Source organism: Chiloscyllium plagiosum, unplaced genomic scaffold, assembly GCF_037043375.1.
Source record: "Chiloscyllium plagiosum isolate Xiang-an unplaced genomic scaffold, Cpla_swu_hap1 HiC_scaffold_13, whole genome shotgun sequence".
In the NCBI taxonomy this organism is placed as follows: domain Eukaryota; kingdom Metazoa; phylum Chordata; class Chondrichthyes; order Orectolobiformes; family Hemiscylliidae; genus Chiloscyllium; species Chiloscyllium plagiosum.
Window position 1 is genome coordinate 53,654,323 of NW_028270151.1, and position 18,450 is coordinate 53,672,772.

At 38.0% G+C, this 18,450-nt stretch overlaps 1 protein-coding gene across 8 annotated transcripts in view; it reads right to left on the minus strand.

The window, feature by feature from the left end:
- Positions 1-9,505: 9,505 nt before the first annotated feature.
- veph1 (ventricular zone expressed PH domain-containing 1) overlaps positions 9,506-18,450 on the minus strand; it is a 315,263-nt gene continuing 306,318 nt past the window's right edge. For 7 of the 8 annotated variants that reach the window (XM_087993606.1, XM_087993605.1, XM_087993610.1 and 4 more), the window contains one exon: positions 9,506-17,483. In XM_087993606.1, coding sequence (XP_087849732.1) covers positions 17,247-17,483 — 237 coding nt within the window. In that variant the 3' untranslated portion in view covers positions 9,506-17,246. The remainder of the gene's footprint in view (positions 17,484-18,450) is intronic. The other variant, XR_015759192.1, reaches the window with a different exon arrangement.

Consider the following 18,450-nt stretch of genomic DNA (forward strand, 5'->3'; position numbering starts at 1 on the left):
TGGACTAGTAATCCAGAGCTCCACACTACTATCCTGGCCTCCTGGGTTTGAATCCAACTATAGCAGATTGTGAAATTTGAATTCAATAGAACCTGGAATTAAAGAAGCTAGTCTAATGGTGACAATGTAAGCTTTGTTTGCTATTTTTTAAAAGAAAAAAATGTCTTGTTCACTAATGTCCTGAGGGAAGGAAATCTTTGCTGCCCAGACTGGCCTACATCTGACTCCAGAGCCACAGAAATGTACTTGACTCTTGACTACCCTCTGTAGTGGCAGAGAGAGCCAATCAGCTCACAGCTCAAGTGCAGTTTAGGATCAGCAAAAAAATGCTGGTACTGTTTAATTGACAATCCACATAATGTACCTGTCAAATAAAAGCAAAATACCGTGGAAGCTGGAAATATGAAATAAAAACAAAGTGCTGGAGAAACTGAGCAGTCTGAAAGCATCCATTGAAAGAGGAACAGAGATAACGTTTCGAGTGGGCGGCACGGTGGCACAGTGGTTAGCACTGTTGCCTCACAGCGCCAGAGACCCGGGTTCAATTCCCGCCTCAGGCGACTGACTGTGTGGAGTTTGCACGTTCTCCCCGTGTCTGCGTGGGTTTCCTCCGCGTGCTCCGGTTTCCTCCCACAATCCAAAAAATGTGTGCAGGTTAGGCAAATTGGCCATGATAAATTGCCCATAGTGTTAGATGAAGGGGTAAATATAGGGGAATGGGTCTGGGTGGGTTACGCTTCGGCGGGTCGGTGTGGACTTGTTGGGCCGAAGGGCCTGTTTCCACACTGTAAGTAATCTAATCCAGTTTAAATTGGCTAAGGAAATGAAAGGAGCTGAATAATGACTTTTTTTGTGCTGTTAACAGAGGGAGAAGAGATTGAGTGGAATAGTTTGTGAGCATGCACAGAGCAAAAGGCAAAAGCAGTGATAATGGTGGTAAAAAAGAGTTAGAGATATATAATAGGTGTAAATATTAGTTGTGAGAAGGAGAAACGCATTCACTCTGCCAAGAGCAAAACCAACAAGATATAAACAAGATATGACTGGAGGTGAAGAGAGTGGGAAATGCAGAAAAATGGAGGACAGACACAGATACTGCCAGACCTGTTGAGTTTCTCCAGCACTTTGTTTTTATCTGTCCTTTAGCTGTACTTACCAACATCCCATCTTTCAACCCTCTCTAAGACTCTGCTATTCTTTCCCTACAGCCCCATGTAGCTTAGCGTTTTATCATTGTTCAGTGCAGGACCATCACGTACAGGAAAGAATTCAGTTGTCTCAAAAAATTCAGTTTTATTTACAAACACCAAAAGAGAACAATATTTTAGTAGCTGCTTTTGAGCAACAGAGCAAAGAGAAAGAACGAAAATTGGTTTCTGAACAAGAGCAGGAAATCTCTCTCTCCTGGCCCTGTCAGCCTCTCTGAAGATGGGATTCGGTGAAAAGTGAGTTCAGGAAACAACTTCAACAAGAACTCAAAGATATCTAAAAGCTTCACCACGTCTGAGGCTGCAAGTCCAGCATTAAAAAAAACTACTGTCTCAGCATAAATTAATGTCTCAGCATATATTAGATTAGATTACATTACAGTATGGAAACAGGCCCTTCGGCCCAACAAGTCCACACCGACCCGCCGAAGCGCAACCCACCCATACCCTTACATTTACCCCTATACCCAACACTACGAGCAATTTAGTATGGTCAATTCACCTGACCTGCACATCTTTGGACTGTGGGAGGAAACCGGAGCACCCGGAGGAAACCCACGCAGACACAGGGAGAACGTGCAAACTCCACACAGTCAGTCGCCTGAGGCGGGAATTGAACCCGGGTCTCTGGCGCTGTGAGGCAGCAGTGCTAGCCACTGTGCCACCGTGCCGCTCATCTGAAAGTCTCGAAGGATCTATAAACTACATAACCTTCATTCTTCCTGTCTGACCTACTTTCTCCATTTGAAACTTACTACTTATGATTCTGTGTGCAATTGATGCGATTTTATTAATTTTTGTGGGGTTAATTGGTAATAAATTTCCTTTTTCTTTCATTCAAGAAAATCTTGAAATTGAATCATTTATTTTAATCCAGTAACTTCATTTCTTATTGACACGTTAAATAGCTACTTGCTAAAAAGAAGTCAAAGTATTTGTTGTGACTGACCACGAGGAGATTAAAAAGGGAATCGAATCACCTTCCTCTCCTGCATGTAGCTAACGGCACAAATGATCCTTGTATACAATCTTGAAGAGATTGTCTGCTGGATACATTTGGAACACTTTTCCTTTTCCATTCTTCCAGGTTCTGCCAAATGTAACATTGACAATTTGTTCTACAGTTCTAATTAATTAATCGAGTCAGTTATCAAACCAAAACCTATTAAAAAACATGACTCATGTTCAAATACATGCTCTGTGTTCAGTTCAAGCTGCTGAGTTCCAAATTTTTGATTATTTCTTTAAAGTTGATAAACAAGCCAGCTTTAAAGTAATTAAAACAGACAACTTCACTGGAACACAGACTCTTTGGCACCTTTAAGACAACGTAGAACAGTAAAACCAATTCTGTTAAGTTAATCGGCTAGCAGGAATTCAAATTGAACTTCTATAAAGATAGCAAAAGCAAAATCTTAAATTGTTCCTTCAAACCAACATTGTACCTAAAAGTTAATTGCCTCATCAAAATCTAACAAGGTGCAAAAGCAGCTTGGCAGAACGCCTGTCTCAGTGCACCAACACTCTGTTCAAATAAAACAAAAGACAAAGAAACAGCTAGGGACTGGCAATAAATGCTGGCCCAAGGATATGCATGTCCCACAAGCGAATCAAGACAAAAATATGTAACTTCAGGTTTCAGATTTGTTTTTCAGCGCTTGGTTATTTGACTATTCACTAGGAGACTCTTAACCTCAGTTCAATCAAGATTTATTTTAAATTCGACCGCAAATTTGTTTTTTCACTTTTGTTTGAATTATTTCTGAAGAGTAGGAGTTGCACAATCAGGGAAAAGAGCTCTGCAAATGCAATGTCAGTCAGCTGCTATACCTCACTGGGACACACTCAAAATCAAGCTTAACTATGTTCCAGTAAAAAATCACACAACACCAGGTTATAGAGCAACAGGTTTATTTGGAAGCACTAGCTTTTGGAGTGCTGATTCTTAATCTTATTCTCCACAACCACCTGATGATGGAGCAGTGCTCAGAAAGGTAGTGCTTCCAAATAAACCTGTTGGACTATAACCTGGTGTTGTGTGATTTTTAGCTTTGTACACCCCAGTCCAACACTGACGTCTCCAAATCATAACTATTTCACAGTTGTCACAAATGTTAACAATATTAACAAAGTTTACATAATTCCTCAACTTACCTGTCTTTTAGATCCAGGTATCTGTACTTGATGAGAATGACAATTTATTACAAAATAATTCTAACTACAGAAAAAAAATTAACACAGAACTCTACCAGTAAGTTTCTAACTCACTTATAAAACTCTATACCACACACATACAGACAGACACAAAAAATGGCTGTTATTGGTAGAGGGAAAGATGTGGAAGGCAGTTAAGTGGGACATCCTTTTACTGATCAGAAGCAGCTTCTCCAGACACATTCACTTGCCTGCAGGTGAGATAAAGTGACTGACTGGTTCACTCTTATGATGATATCTGACTTATTAATTAAAAGTCATCATTTACTGTAACTTACTGAGATATTTGATAGTCACAGGTGAGGTGCCGGAAGACTGGAGGTTGGCAAACATGGTGCCACTGTTTAAGAAGGGCAGTAAAGACAAGCCAGGGAACTATAGACCGGTGAGCCTGATGTCGGTGGTGGGCAAGTTGTTGGAGGGAATCCTGAGGGACAGGATGTATATGTATTTGGAAAAGCAAGGAATGATTCGGTATAGTCAACATGGCTTTGTGCATGGGAAATCATGTCTCACAAACTTGATTGAGTTTTTTGAAGAAGTAACAAAGAAGATTGATGAGGGCAGAGCAGTAGATGTGATCTATATGGACTTCAGTAAGGCGTTCGACAAAGTTCCCCATGGGAGACTGATTAGCAAGGTTAGATCTCATGGAATACAGGGAGAACTAGCCATTTGGATACAGAACTGGCTCAAAGGTAGAAGACAGAGGGTGGTGGTGAAGGGTTGTTTTTCAGACTAGAGGCCTGTGACCAGTGGAGTGCCACAAGGATCGGTGCTGGGCCCTCTACTTTTTGTCATTTACATCAATGATTTGGATGCGAGCATAAGAGGTACAGTTAGTAAGTTTGCAGATGACACCAAAATTGGAGGTGTAGTGGACAGCGAAGACGGTTACCTCAGATTACAACAGGATCTGGACCAGATGGGCCAATGGGCTGAGAGATGGCAGATGGAGTTTAGTTCAGATAAATGAGAAGTGCTGCATTTTAGGAAAGCAAATCTTAGCAGAACTTATACACTTAATGGTAAGGTCCTAGGGACCTGAACAAAGAGACCTTGGAGTGCAGGTTCATAGCTCCTTGAAAATGGAATTGCAGGTGGATAGGATAGTGAAGAAGGTTTTTGGTATGCTTTCCTTTATTGGTCAGAGTATTGAGTACAGGAGTTGGGAGGTCATGTTGCGGCTGTACAGGACATTGGTTAGGCCACTGTTGGAATATTGCATGCAATTCTGGTCTCCTTCGTATCGGAAAGATGTTGTGAAACTTGAAAGGGTTCAGAAAAGATTGATAAGGATGATGCCAGGGTTGGAGGATCTGAGCTATAGGGAGAGGCTGAACAAGCTGGGGCTGTTTTCCCTGGAGCGTTGGAGGCTGACGGGTGACCTTATAGAGGATTACAAAATTATGAGGGGCATGGATAGGATAAATAGACAAAGTCTTTTCCCTGGGGTCAGGAAGTTCAGAACTAGAAGGCATAGGTTTAGGGTGAGAGGGGAAAGGTATAAAAGAGACCTCAGGGGCAACTTTTTCACGCAGAGGGTGGTACGTGTATGGGAATGAGTTGCAAGAGGAAGTGATGGAGGCTGGTAATTTGCAACATTTAAGAGGCATTTGGATGGGTATATGAATAGGAAGGGTTTGGAGGGATATGGTCTGGGTGCTGGTAGGTGGGACTAGATTGGGTTGGTATATCTGGTCGGTATGGATGTGTTGGATCAAAGGGTCTGTTTCCATGCTGTACATCTCTATGACTCTATGATGAGAGGAAACAAACTGGATATCTTCATTCTGCAGAAGAGTTTCTTTATTTCTGGAGGTCTAACTGGCTCTGGCCATTTTGTTCATACCTACAAGTTGTTCAGCTACCTGGGAGGTAATCACCTGACAGGTTAGAGACTTAAACAGTAGAGTTATATGTCAAGCTAGAATTTGTTTGTAATAGATAGTCATTCTTATTAATTACAGAAACCTGGTCTGTGCTTTCTGTCAAGGGGGTAGGGAGAAGGTCAGCACTCCACAGATCAATCAGCTATATGTTGCTGGTTGAACCTCCTTTGCATAAATTCCCTGGAGGCCAGTCTATCTGCAACTAAACATCTGCCACAACTGTTCAACCAATGACGTAAACAGAACTTAAATTAAATATTATCAGTTTGTTTTCAAGAAGTGCAGCAATCCTTCCACAATCTTTGGTTTTTAAAATACTCCCTTTTCTATTTCAGTCCACAGTGACTAATATATAAAAAGTAAAATCTTTATACGTCTTTACTGGAAATGGACCCGCAACTGCAAAATGTATCTACTATCAATCATGTTGATGAGGAAAAGACATACATTCTGTAATTTCTACAAGACCTTGCATTCCAAAAACATCCATTTGAGTCTGTCTATACCTCATTGATGGAGGAGGTTAAGAAAATGCTATCTAAATGCAAGCACTTCCTTCTTACAGACAAAAGGAGTGGATTGGAGGCAGAGGGAAGAAATTTACGTATTTTACCTGGGTGTAAACACTTTTGTCATGTTTCCATCTTGTCAGTCTAATCGGAGTTAGAGAATAGCGTATAATGGTTCTTTTCCTTCCATTCCCATGTCATTACATTTGCTGTCAGACCTTGGTCTATTGTTGACCCCTTCCTATTTCCCATCTACATGCTGTACCACAATGAAATCATCTGAAAGTTTCTATACATAAAAACATTAATGACAGCATTCAGTTCTCACAATTAACACTTTCAACCCAACTACTGTCTCTAAACTGTCTGACTGAAATTGCCTCCAACTAAGTAATAAAGGATCTGAACTATTGCCTTTAGACACCACCATACTCTCTGTTCTCCAGCCAAGCTCCATCATCTTCCTCGCAATTGCTCAGCCAGATTGTTTGCTGCCTTGTCAGTGAAATGACTGTTTGACCACTTATCTACAAAACCACTGATCTACAACACCACTGATCTACAACACCACTGACACCATCAATTTCCATTTCTCAAACATCATTTGACTCAACTCTGCCTCAGCCCACCTGCTGTTGCAAGCCCCTGGTCTTGCCTTTGTTACCTCAAATCTTGACTCTTCCAAGGCATTCCTGGCCAGCATTTCCTCTGATTTTCTAACCATCTGAATGAAGCCTGTCCATGGCAGTGACGTTTGGATCCATGTGCACAGAACATTGCAGCAACTGCACATGCATACTGCTTGGAGGGAATGTAGCTCCGAGCCGACCTCTCAAATTTTGTCTTATGTAACTTTGAGTTGATCCAATACTCCACAGCCTTTGTCCTAACTTACATCTACTCCTGCTCATCGATCACTTGTTTTTGCTAAATGCACATTGACTATTAAGCTGTGCCTCAATTTAAAAACTGAGTTGCGGATTCTAAGAGATTTTTGCACAATTATTATTATTACTTGGTGCTCTATTATTACTTAACTAATCCTTCTTGAATAAATGCTGTTATATTACCCACTTTCCCTCACATAATTTGCTTATTTAAGGACAGTCAAAAAACGTGCCAAAGCTTCTGTTAACTCTTTTTTGATTTCTTTCAGCAGCCTCAGGCTTAGTGACTTATCCACTAAGTCCCATTCATCTACATGCCTTTTGTTCATGTTATCATGTTAAGCTGTCCAGTGTAAGCCATTGAAGTACTGTTTATCAATCTAGTGTCGAACTCCTTAAATGCATGTTACAAAATCTTAAATACAATTCTATCTTTGTCAGAGAATATGAATGTTATTTTTGGCTCTTTTCCCAACCTTTCTTGAAGTTGTTCTACCCATTCTGTACAGTCGATCATCCTTATTCCAGCGAGCAAACACATTTGCAACTTACAATTATTGCTCAATGCTTCACTGTCCACCTCAGACCCGTCTAACATTATTTTATTTCTGCACCTGAGAACTCCATGTCCTCTGCTGCCAAGATTCTAAGCTTTGGAAATTCATCCACTTCTCTACCTGTCTTAAGCTACTCCTTGAAAATGATCTATGATCAAGTATTTGGTCATCCGACTTCTGGAAATTTGGCATGTCCATAAGGACCTTCACTAACTTTTACAGACGTACCATAGAAAACATTCTATTTGGGTGCATAATGGCCTGGTATGACAACTACTCTGCTCAGGACCATAAGAAACTACAGAAGGTTGTGTGCATAGCCCAGACCATCACAGAAGCCAACATCCCATCCATGGACTCTACTTACATTGCTCACTGCCACAGAAAGGCTGCCAACATCAAAGACCCCTCCAAGCCTGGTAACGCGGTCTTCCAACTTCTTCCATCAGGCGGACGATACAGAAGCTTGAACACATGCACCAAGAAGTACAGCTTCTTCCCTGATGTTATTAGACTGCTGAATGGATTCTCTAACTTTGAGTAATGCTAAAAATCACACAGCACCAAGTTATAATCCAACAGGTTTATTTGGAAGTACAAGCTTTTGAAGCACTGCTCCTTCATCAGGTAGCTGGGGGTGGGGTGGAGGGACAGGGCAGAATCATAGGACACAGAATTTATAGTAAAAAATTAAAGTGTCATATAACTGATGTGGTGCATTGAACAAACCTAAATTGCTGTTAAGTCTTAATCATTTACAATGGGTTGCAGGTTTCGATTCATTAATATGTAAATCCCAGAGCGTCTTTCAAGTCACATTCCTGAGATAACTTAAGGTTTTATTAAACAAAAGTGACATTTCAGGACAGACAATGTATTAAAGGTGTAAGGTTAGAGTCTGTCTGTAATCGAACCTTGAGTCGGACTTTGGTTCTATTTCCAAAGTAGGAATTTATAAAATGTCACATGGACTGACTGCCTACAGATTGTGTGCTTTTTGCACAAAATAGAATGTATCTGCAAATACAAATCTGCAAATGCAAATTCACCACATAGACTTGGGGGTGTGCGTGTGTGTGCACGCACATGCATGTATGTGGAAGAGAGGGAGTGTGTGTATACTTGATAGAGCGTGACGGAGTATATGCCTGTGAGAAGGTACATGCACACACACTCACTCCCTCCCTCACATGCTTGCATACATATACACACATTATATATATCTGTGGGTGAATTTGCATTGCAGATACATTCTATTTGACCTTGCTACTGCTGATCTTGCTTCTGTGCACCTCCTGTTCAGCCGTAACCTTGTATGTCTTTCACTCTGTCTAAGCATCCTATGATCTGTATGCCCTTGTTTGCTATGATTTGCCTATACTGCTCGTAAAACAAAGCTTTTCATTGTACTTAGTTACATGTAAATACAATAAATCAAATCAAATTATTTGACATTGAGATTTATGAAGAGGATGGATCTTGTGGAAATTTGGAGCTCAGCATATATGTGGAAGTTACCCATAACAATGTAAATAATCTCACTGAGGGGTGTTACGTAGGTCAGGAAGTGGAAAGAACCAAGGTTAAACACTTACTGACTCCAAGAGCTGCTTGTGTATAGGTGGTCAGAAAAGTCATTGGTGGAGTTGTGCTGGTTGTACATGATCAGGTGAGCTGGAATCACGTGGTGGACTTCCCAACAGCTGAACAATCAAAATAATTGTTGAAAGAAACTTGCTAAAAAGTAACGACGACATGACTTTAGCCATTTTCAGTCTTAGGCAGATGTCAGACTGAAACGACAGGAATGGCATCTCCCAGGAGAGATGGGCACTGAAGTGGACGGTGATAAAATATTCAAATACATCAGATGAAAAATAACCTCACTAAAAGTTGTGTTTATGTATTCATATTTGGTAGCAGTTACTTGAAAACAACATTAATTTTATCAACCATGTTTTAATCAAGTTATTTCTACTAGCTCTGAAGTGAAATTTACCAGCATTGTATTGAGATAGAAGTGAGAGTTCCTTTGACAAAGAAATGATTGTTCTTTCTTTAAGTAGGTCAGTGTGAAACATACCTCATCTCTGCCTGTTTCCCTTCATTCCAACTCAGAAGAGTGTTTTTATTATGTATGGCAGTAGTTTTAGAATTCCTTCTTTCATATAAAAGAATACATCACAAAGAGGAACTTGAGTCAATGATGTAAATAAACTCAAAACTCTGTTGTTTACCAAGTACAGCTACTGTAGTAATTTTTTTATTGAATTTCACAGTGAAAATGATGATCTTTGGGATCTGTTTGATAGACTTACAAATAATAGACCTTTAGAAGTTATACGTGCATTCCAGAGACTGTGCCACGCTGGGGGAGAAGGAATCTCTCTGGGGGTCTGAAGTAACAAATAAATTAGAACATTACAGCATTTATATTTTATTACTGTGCAGTTCCACAATTGCAAAACCAGGACAGTGTTGACCCATTTCAAATATAATTCATTACTGTAATATAAATATCAAGGGAACAATATTCAGTCCAATAAATGACTAAGTTGGCATTGATGTCAGAAAGTAAAAAGTGATCAACGTAGGAAAAGAACATTGGGGTATATTACTGGAGACAATCCGCTCCAAATCATTTGTTATTTGGCTGGATGACATACAACTAAAACATTAACTTCCTCATTTATTTCTTTCTGGAAATCTTGTGACTATATGAAATAGTACATTAGTACATTTGGGGAATTAAAAAGGCTGGCGAGTTATTCACGGATAAAAGGTTTTTGGTAGACAGTCGATGTCAGGATGCAATTAAGGCCCACAAGTTCTAAAAACCCTGGTCCCAACTGATAAATCTGGATGAATATTTTACTTCTTGTTAGATCTTTGTTCTACAAAGGATCTGAAATGAATTACTTCCAGTGTTCTGTTCTAAGAGGATATCATAATTACTGTTAATTTAAAAAATAGTTGACAGGGTGGTTTGTTTGAGAAATGGGGACCCGAAACAGTCCTTATTTCAGGTTTTAGTGTTAGTCTCAGGTTGACAGACGGAAATAATAAATATTTACCATCTTACTTGATGAACAGCTCATAACCAATATTTTCGAAAATATTCAATCTCTTTTCTGATAATGAACTGTCAAAACCTAAAACTGTTTCAGATGCCTAAAAAGGCACTGTAGCTTTTGCAACATAAGTTATGTTTAGATGTAGAGATTCCAAGGAGGGCAACATCAAAAATATTAGGTAGCATGCTTACATCATTGCACAACAACAAATTTTTTGAATTTGAATTAGGGAATTTTATTATAAGTATTACTCTGCACTTCCACCTTCCCAATGGAAAAAGCAGTTTAATAATTCGCACTGTATTTCACCTCATATAATGTTAATAGGATTCAAATAGGCTGAAGAAGTGAATGTGCAAACATTACATATATCTGGGTAGTCACAAATGAAAAATCTTCCATGAACCAGTATAATTGAACAATGTAACGGAGGGTACTCTTTCCTATGAAAAATGTACATTCATTTTAAGCTTGGAACCAAGTGCAGTATTATTAATAAAATTAAAAGTAAGCTTGTAACAAAAAGGCAATCCTCCACCTACAGTGTTCAGATATTAAAATATTCCATAAAAATAATTTATAAAGTATGGGAACAATTTCATAGTTTTTTAATAAGTAAAACATTTTTAAAATTAAATAACTTTTAAAACATGCCTTCTGATGTCTGTTTTCTGGAAAAAAAAATGAATGCAATTTGAAAAGCCTTTTGGAGCCAGAGCAATTAGAGAACTGCTAAATTTTCAGGTCTGCGTTAAACATTTCCCAATCTTTTCTGTTACTTCAACCAATTCCATTCAGATTCTATTGATATAACTTATGGCAACAAAGTGGAAACACAACCTCAAGATGTTTGGATTGCTTATGGGAGTGATTAATGTCATTGACCCCAGGACGATGTTTGGAACAGATTTGCATTTGTAACTCCCAACCAGTACAAATAAATCAATGACTTTAGACAATCTGTTGTCAGATGACTTTGGAATGATGGTTCTTTTTTTCCTATATTGATTTTAATGCATATTTAAGTTTTACATTTATAAAAACAAGTAAAGTCAATGATATAAGCAATATGGTTCATATTAAATTTGATACAATTGGTAATGAAGATTATTTTACTGACAGTCAATGTTCTGGCCAATTCATACCTGAGGCTGTTATCTTTCAGAGTCATGTAACAAACCGGCAATGGACTAAATTTTCTATTAAATCAATGAAATGCTTTATATGAAAAAAAAATTTAAAAGCCCTAGGGCATATTACATTATACTTTATCAATTGAGCAATGTATAACTAACTGGGCAAGAAATGTTATGGTTGAACTACAATATATTACTAACTGGCTTTGTAAACTCCAAATATAATTTATGAAATTCATAAATCTCTATAATGACAACCCATCAGTAATGCTAATAATACTTGTCCATAAGCATCTGTGAGTAGCACACTGGGGTAAATTCATGCAATTTGCCATTGATAGCAGTAAATTACAAAGAATTCTAAAATCCTGAATTATCAATGCAAATATATTTTAAAGTTAACATCCCTCAAAGACAGTGTGATAATTCCAACATGATCTTATTATGGTCAAGGATTTGATGCTGAGTTTTTTTTAAAGAGATGATTATATGTAAAGTTTTGAAAGGCAAATGCTTGTTGGGAAAGAACATTTACAAGCATGTTGCTAAGTGTATTTTCATATCCTGACCACAACACTGAAAGAACAGTATGTCATGAGGTAAGGAACCATTATTGAACCATGCCAATACTAACTTTCTTCAGTTATGACATTACTTTGTTTTGCACAGACACACACTATCAATCACACAGGCAGACATCACTGGTGTGATTCAAATTACAATCTTATTCAACCGCAAAAGTGACTTAAGTGAAGTTTAGCCAAGTACAATGTGGCTGTTAGAAAAACAAATGTTTGTATATAAATAAAATTTAAAAATCTACATTTACTTGACCTGTATTTTGTAAATCAAAGCACATGAGCACATTTCATCTAACATTTCTAAGATATTAAGCATAGCACTGATTTCTTATTAATCATACAATCCCGACAGTGCAGAAGCAGGCCATTCAGCCTATCAAGTGCACAATGATCCTGCAAAGAGCATCCCACCCAGAACCATCTACCCCACCAAACCTTATTTCTTGTAATCCTGCATTCCTCATGACTAATCCACCTAACCTATACTTCCCTGGGCACTATGGGAAACTTAGCATGGTCAATCCATCTAACCTGCATATCTTTGGACTGTGGGAGGAAACTGGATCACCCGGAAGGAACTCACACAGAAAGAAGGAGAACATGCAAACGCCACACAGATAGTCCCTCAAGGATGGAATTGAACCCAGATCCCTGATGCTGTCAGGCAGCAGAACTAACCACTGAGCCACCTCTGTGCTGCTTGGTTACTTCAATATTTCCTTCTTGGTTAGAAACATTGAAGAGAATGGGAGAACTTTAAGTACAAAAATATAATTTTTAGAAAACCTATTTTAAATTGGAAAATAAATGTTACAGAGCCTTGAAAACAAACAAACATCATCTAAGGGAAGAGGTTTTAGGAGAAAATGGATAGATACCACCTTGGTGGTGAATTAATTCATGAAGTCTACATAGAGGCATATAATGTAGAAAATAGGTGTTTAGGGAGACGATTTATAGCAGAAAAATTAGTATATTAATTTACTAGAATTGTTTTAGAAATGTGCATAGTTTGGTGGACCCATTTCCCTGCTTCCAACACTCCTCTTCCACTTGGACTCCATCTTCTAATCTCTTGTTTTCATTCGACCTGTTTATTGAGAACGGTCAACATTAAGGTTACCGTAATTTCTATATTTCTGCTCTATGTTTGCACAAGCGCCCTATCTTAGCCAAATCTTATCCATTATTCATGAGAGAAGTTGGAAAGACATTATCAGTAGTATATGGCTATATGATTTTAATCAATTCAGGTCCTGTGCTCACTCAAAATCCTCAGGCACATTTTCAGCAGAAGTCACTAGGGGCACTCTGGCTGAACTTCAATAGGGTTCAGCTTGCTCAGCCACATATGGCATAGCATTTTAGACTTTCTGATTAGTATAGCTCAATAATAAACAGGTAGTTCTCCTAGAGCACCATAGTTGCATTCCGGCAAAACTTCACTTCATAAAATATTGCTTAATAGAGAAAAATGGGGCTTATGGGAAAAATGGGGTTGGGACTGACCAGAAAAAAAATCACTCACAATCGCTCAAAATTCACCCAAAAGCCTAACGCAGCCTGGATGAAGGTTTAAATCATATTTATTAATTAAACAAAAGTAAATTTAAGACATTACATTGAAAAAATATTGCTAATGCAGGGACAGCGGGTCATCATCATCACTACCTTCAGGTGCAGTTTTGGTTGCAGAAGTGGATGGCTGTGGTTGATTGTCTTCTGACTGTCTTTTGGGGGTTAGTTTCAATTGTGAGATATGGAGGTACAAGAACAAATTAGAAAGGCAAATGGTATGTATAAGTGTAATGCAGTCCTACAGGAAGTATACAGGAATTATACAAGAATATTCTTGTCTCAGAGGGAGAGCAATAAACATTCATTAGTTTAATTTTGAGATGAAGTTGCTCAGTGTGCAGTACTGTACCTCTCACATGCTCTGACAACAGCTGACATCGGTACATGCGCAGAACAAAGCTTGTGAAGAGATCGCCGCTGGAATCGCGCTATTGAGAACAGAGGTAAGTGTTCTCTAAAATACCATTGCCTATTTCTTCAGTGATATTACAGCTAAACCGTGCTGCTGAAACATTCTTTATACGAGAACTACCTGTGCCAGGGGATGCATCCAACTATTAAGCCATTCAAAACACAGAATGGAAGTTATAGATAAAAATAAACTTACTTAAAATTAAGTGAAGGTGAAATACACATTTATTAATAACTTTTTAATTCTTCTTACCATAATATGATAATAATAAAAGTACTCAAGGTGTCCCAGTAGCTTTATATCAGGTGATTTTCAGCTTCACATGGTTTAAGCTGAAATGTTTTTAATAAATATTGTTAGCAGTTAGAGAAGATATTGAGTTCCTGGGAAACAGCAGGGTTATACTCTGCTATTTAATGAAACTGAATCAGACAACAAAATACAAGTTTATATCCTAACTTTGGCTGTTGACCTCTCCTTCATTATTAAGGATTTTGTTTTGCTCTCAGCTAGGCTTGTAGCTATGAGAATAGTGGACAACTATCAGGAATGAGAAAGAAAAAAAGACTTGTTTCAGTATATCAAAGATTTACATTTACTGCAACTATGGCACCACACCCAACTCTCTTGACAGAAATATAATTGCAATAAAACGTATCTGAACTATATACAATAGTGATCTTCTCTCCTTAAATTGTTTATCATATGTTTTTGAGAAGCCCATTTCAAATTCTACCATTTAAAGAAGAGAACCCTATTAGTTAGAACTTATCTACTACTATACCATAATTTCAATTTTCCCCAAATCATTTAGTAACTGGAGTACTATTTTGAAGTGAATCACATCTATTGTAGCCAATTTACATGGAATAAAAACTATCAACAAGAAAGCAATGGATGAATCACGAGATTTGCTTGGATAACTTCCCCTTTGGGATTATAATATTGTCATATTTCAGAAGTCAGACTTCTTCAAATTTGAACCCACCTGAGCGCAGACCTCACTTAACAACTTATGGAGAAGATTATATTTCAGTTCTCAAGTGGCAACACAAATTATCTGAATAACTCTTCAGTGAGTCTTCAATTCACAAATTTCTGAATTGTAGTTCATCAAATAAACTAAGCTGAAGTTGCTGGGGAATTTCCTTGGGGTTGATGCAGCTTAGTTCAGATACACTGCTGGATCTTGTTTACAATGTATTACTGGGGGATTCACTGCCTTTCAGGTGGATCAGGAAGATCTGATAAATCTGCAGTAGGGTTTCAGGAACATCTGGTAAATCTACAGGGGGAGAGATCCAGAACATCTGTTAAATCTACAGTGGAGGATCAGGAACGTCTGAGTAATCTACAGTGGGGGATTGGGAATGTCTAATAAATCTACTTTGGGGGATCTGGAGGAGCTCAAAAGAAATTCCTTATCAATATCATTGAGACGCAATAAGTTTCCTTGTTTTCTTCAAATCAACATTCATGGATGTAGTAAAAATTATGCCATTCAAGATAAAAATTGAGGAATTGTTATGGTGACAGTAGTTATTGTTAAATAGAAATAGTTAGCAGATATTACTCTAGAAAGTCTCATAAAAGAAAGTGGAACTTTCAGGTAATGGTAAATTTCTACAACAAAATTGAATAAAATCAAGGTAAAATACATAAAAGATTAATATAACATATACCTCCTTCATAGCTCCATTTTTTCCTGGAACTCAAATTCATCAATCTCTGATTATTTCAAATAATGTAACACTTGTGACATTGGATACTATCCATGCCATTTGACATGTCAACCTTTGTTAACCAAGGATTTCTTCAGGTCACCTGTAACCCATTTTGAGAGGAATCTATTCATACTTGTGTATTGCAATCAAAAAGTTGATTAGTTTATGTTATATATCATAGCTGAATTCCAGAAATGTAAAAGGAACCTTGTGCAGGTTTGGGGAACTATCACATTAATTCACTGAGCCAAAACAAACTGAGTATCATATCTATAACATAGCACACAAAAATCATGGCATATATTATTCTACAAATTGAAATTTTATTCCCGATTAGATAAATCTGTGAAAAAAATGTCTTATTTTATATGACAAATCCACAAAGGGCCAAGGAAAGTCTCTATTTGTTACTAAAACAAAACTAAACTAATGGTGAAATAAATGCTAGCTGTATTTTCTATACTTGTTTCCATTCTCTATTCTTCTACAATTATTCATCATTTTCCTCTATTACCTGAGGTTTATTCATCATGTGTAAATTCAGAGTGAACACCAATGATCTTTATGATCATGGGACCAACCTAACTGGATTTGAACCTGAAACTGTCCATACCCAGGTTCATTGAGTGGACAAGTACATAGCAGATGACGTATAATGTAGATAAATGTGAAATTATCCATATTGGTAGCAAAATAGGAAAGCAGGTTATTCTCTGAATGGTGATAGTTTGGGAAAGGGAGAGGTGCAATGAGATCTGGGTGTCATTGTACACTAGTCACTGACAGCATGTAAGTGCAGCAGGTGATGAAAACTTTAGATGATATGCTTGCCTTCACAACAAGAGGATTTGAGTCCATGAGCAGGGATGTCTTGTTGCAATTGTAAAGGACCTTGGTGAGACTAAACCTGGAGTATTGTGTTTTGGTCCTTTTATCTGAGGAAGGATGAAATCAAAATATTGAATGTTTTCAAGAAAGTGTTAGATATAATTCTTAGGGGTAAAGGTATCAAAGAGTATGGGGAGAAAACAGAAACAGAGTGCTGAGTTAGACGATGAGCCATGATTATACTGAATGATGGAGCAAGCTTTTAAGACTAAATGGCCTACTCATTCTCCTAGCTTTGATGTTTCTATAGTGTTATGTACATGCTTTGTGTTCAGTAATCACAAAGTCAAGCCTTGTAAAGGCATATTTGTTAACTCTTGTTTTTCTATTAACTTAATCATTACATTTTCCAGACTTTTTCTTTGACGCTTCAAATGGGTATGCTAATTTGATATATCCTACACTTACACAGAACACAGTTCCAAGTTTTTGTTGCATACTAGCACAAGTGCTATCTTTCAGATATCTCTTCAATGTAGATTCAGATGTTCTACATTGAAGTATGCCTGCAAGGCTGACGTAGTAATTCACCTTGATAGTTATTTCATTGCCAGCCATCCATTTGTCCAATGTGAGTCAGATTTGTTCATAGGTATGTTGTTGCCTCTCTGCTTTCTCTTTGTTTTGCCTGAGCCACTGCAACATTGATACACTGTAACCACTCCTCTGCATTCTTCTCATCTCTTGCTTTGAAGACATATGTCTTGTTGTCTGTGAAGATTTCAAAGGCTCGAGGAAGGCTACGGTCTCTCCGCTTTTTAGTGATAACCTTTACACTTTGTACCTTGCTCAGTTCAATTGGACAATCATCTGGATCATCTTTCTGAAAGGTGAAGACATATAGCATATAATGTGACACTTGGAAATCTCCAGTTAGTTCCATTGAAATTTATGTACAAGTAACAGTGATTGCCCATGACATCAAGACAACATAGGATAGAATGGCATCAAAGAGCACAAGCAAACTTCAGATCAATGGAAATCTGGGAAAAGTCTACACTGGTTGAAGTCATACCTAGAATGAAGAAAAATAGTTGTAATTACTAGAGACCAATCATCCCATGTCCAGGACATCACTGCAGGAGCTCCTCCAGGTAGTGCTCCAGCCAAATCATCTTCAGCTGCTTCACCAAAGATCATAAGATTTGAAATGGGGATGTTTTCTGATGAGTGCAATGATTGTTAACAATTGTGACCCCTCAAACATTGGTGGTTGGTGTCTTTGTGCAGTAGTCCTTGGACAACATTCAGCCTGGGACTAATAAGTGACAGTAAATTTTCATCCCTAAGTGCCAGGCAATTACTACTTCCATCAAGAGACAACCTAATGATCGTCTGACAGCCAATGGCATTACTGACATTGAATGCTGCAACATCAACAGACTAGATTATTTTTGACCAGAAATTGAATTGGATCAACCGTATTAATTATTGTGAGTGTAAGAGCAGTTCAAAGGCTGGACATTTTGGGGGGTGTAATTTACCTCCTGATTTCCTACAGCAGGTCCACCATCTATATCAGAAGTATGATGGAACACTCTCCACTTTCTTGGATGAACACAGTTCTAACAACACTGCAGAGGCTTACAACCATCCTTGATTCACCATGCCATTCACCACCATAACTGTTAATTTCCCCCACTAGCACACAATGTTAGCAATATGCATGATTTACAGGACGCATTGCAGTGACTTACCAAGACTCCTTTGACAACTGTTCCAAACCTAATATTACCACCTAGAAGGACAAGGACAGCAGATGTATGAACCTCCACCCCTCCAAGTGACAT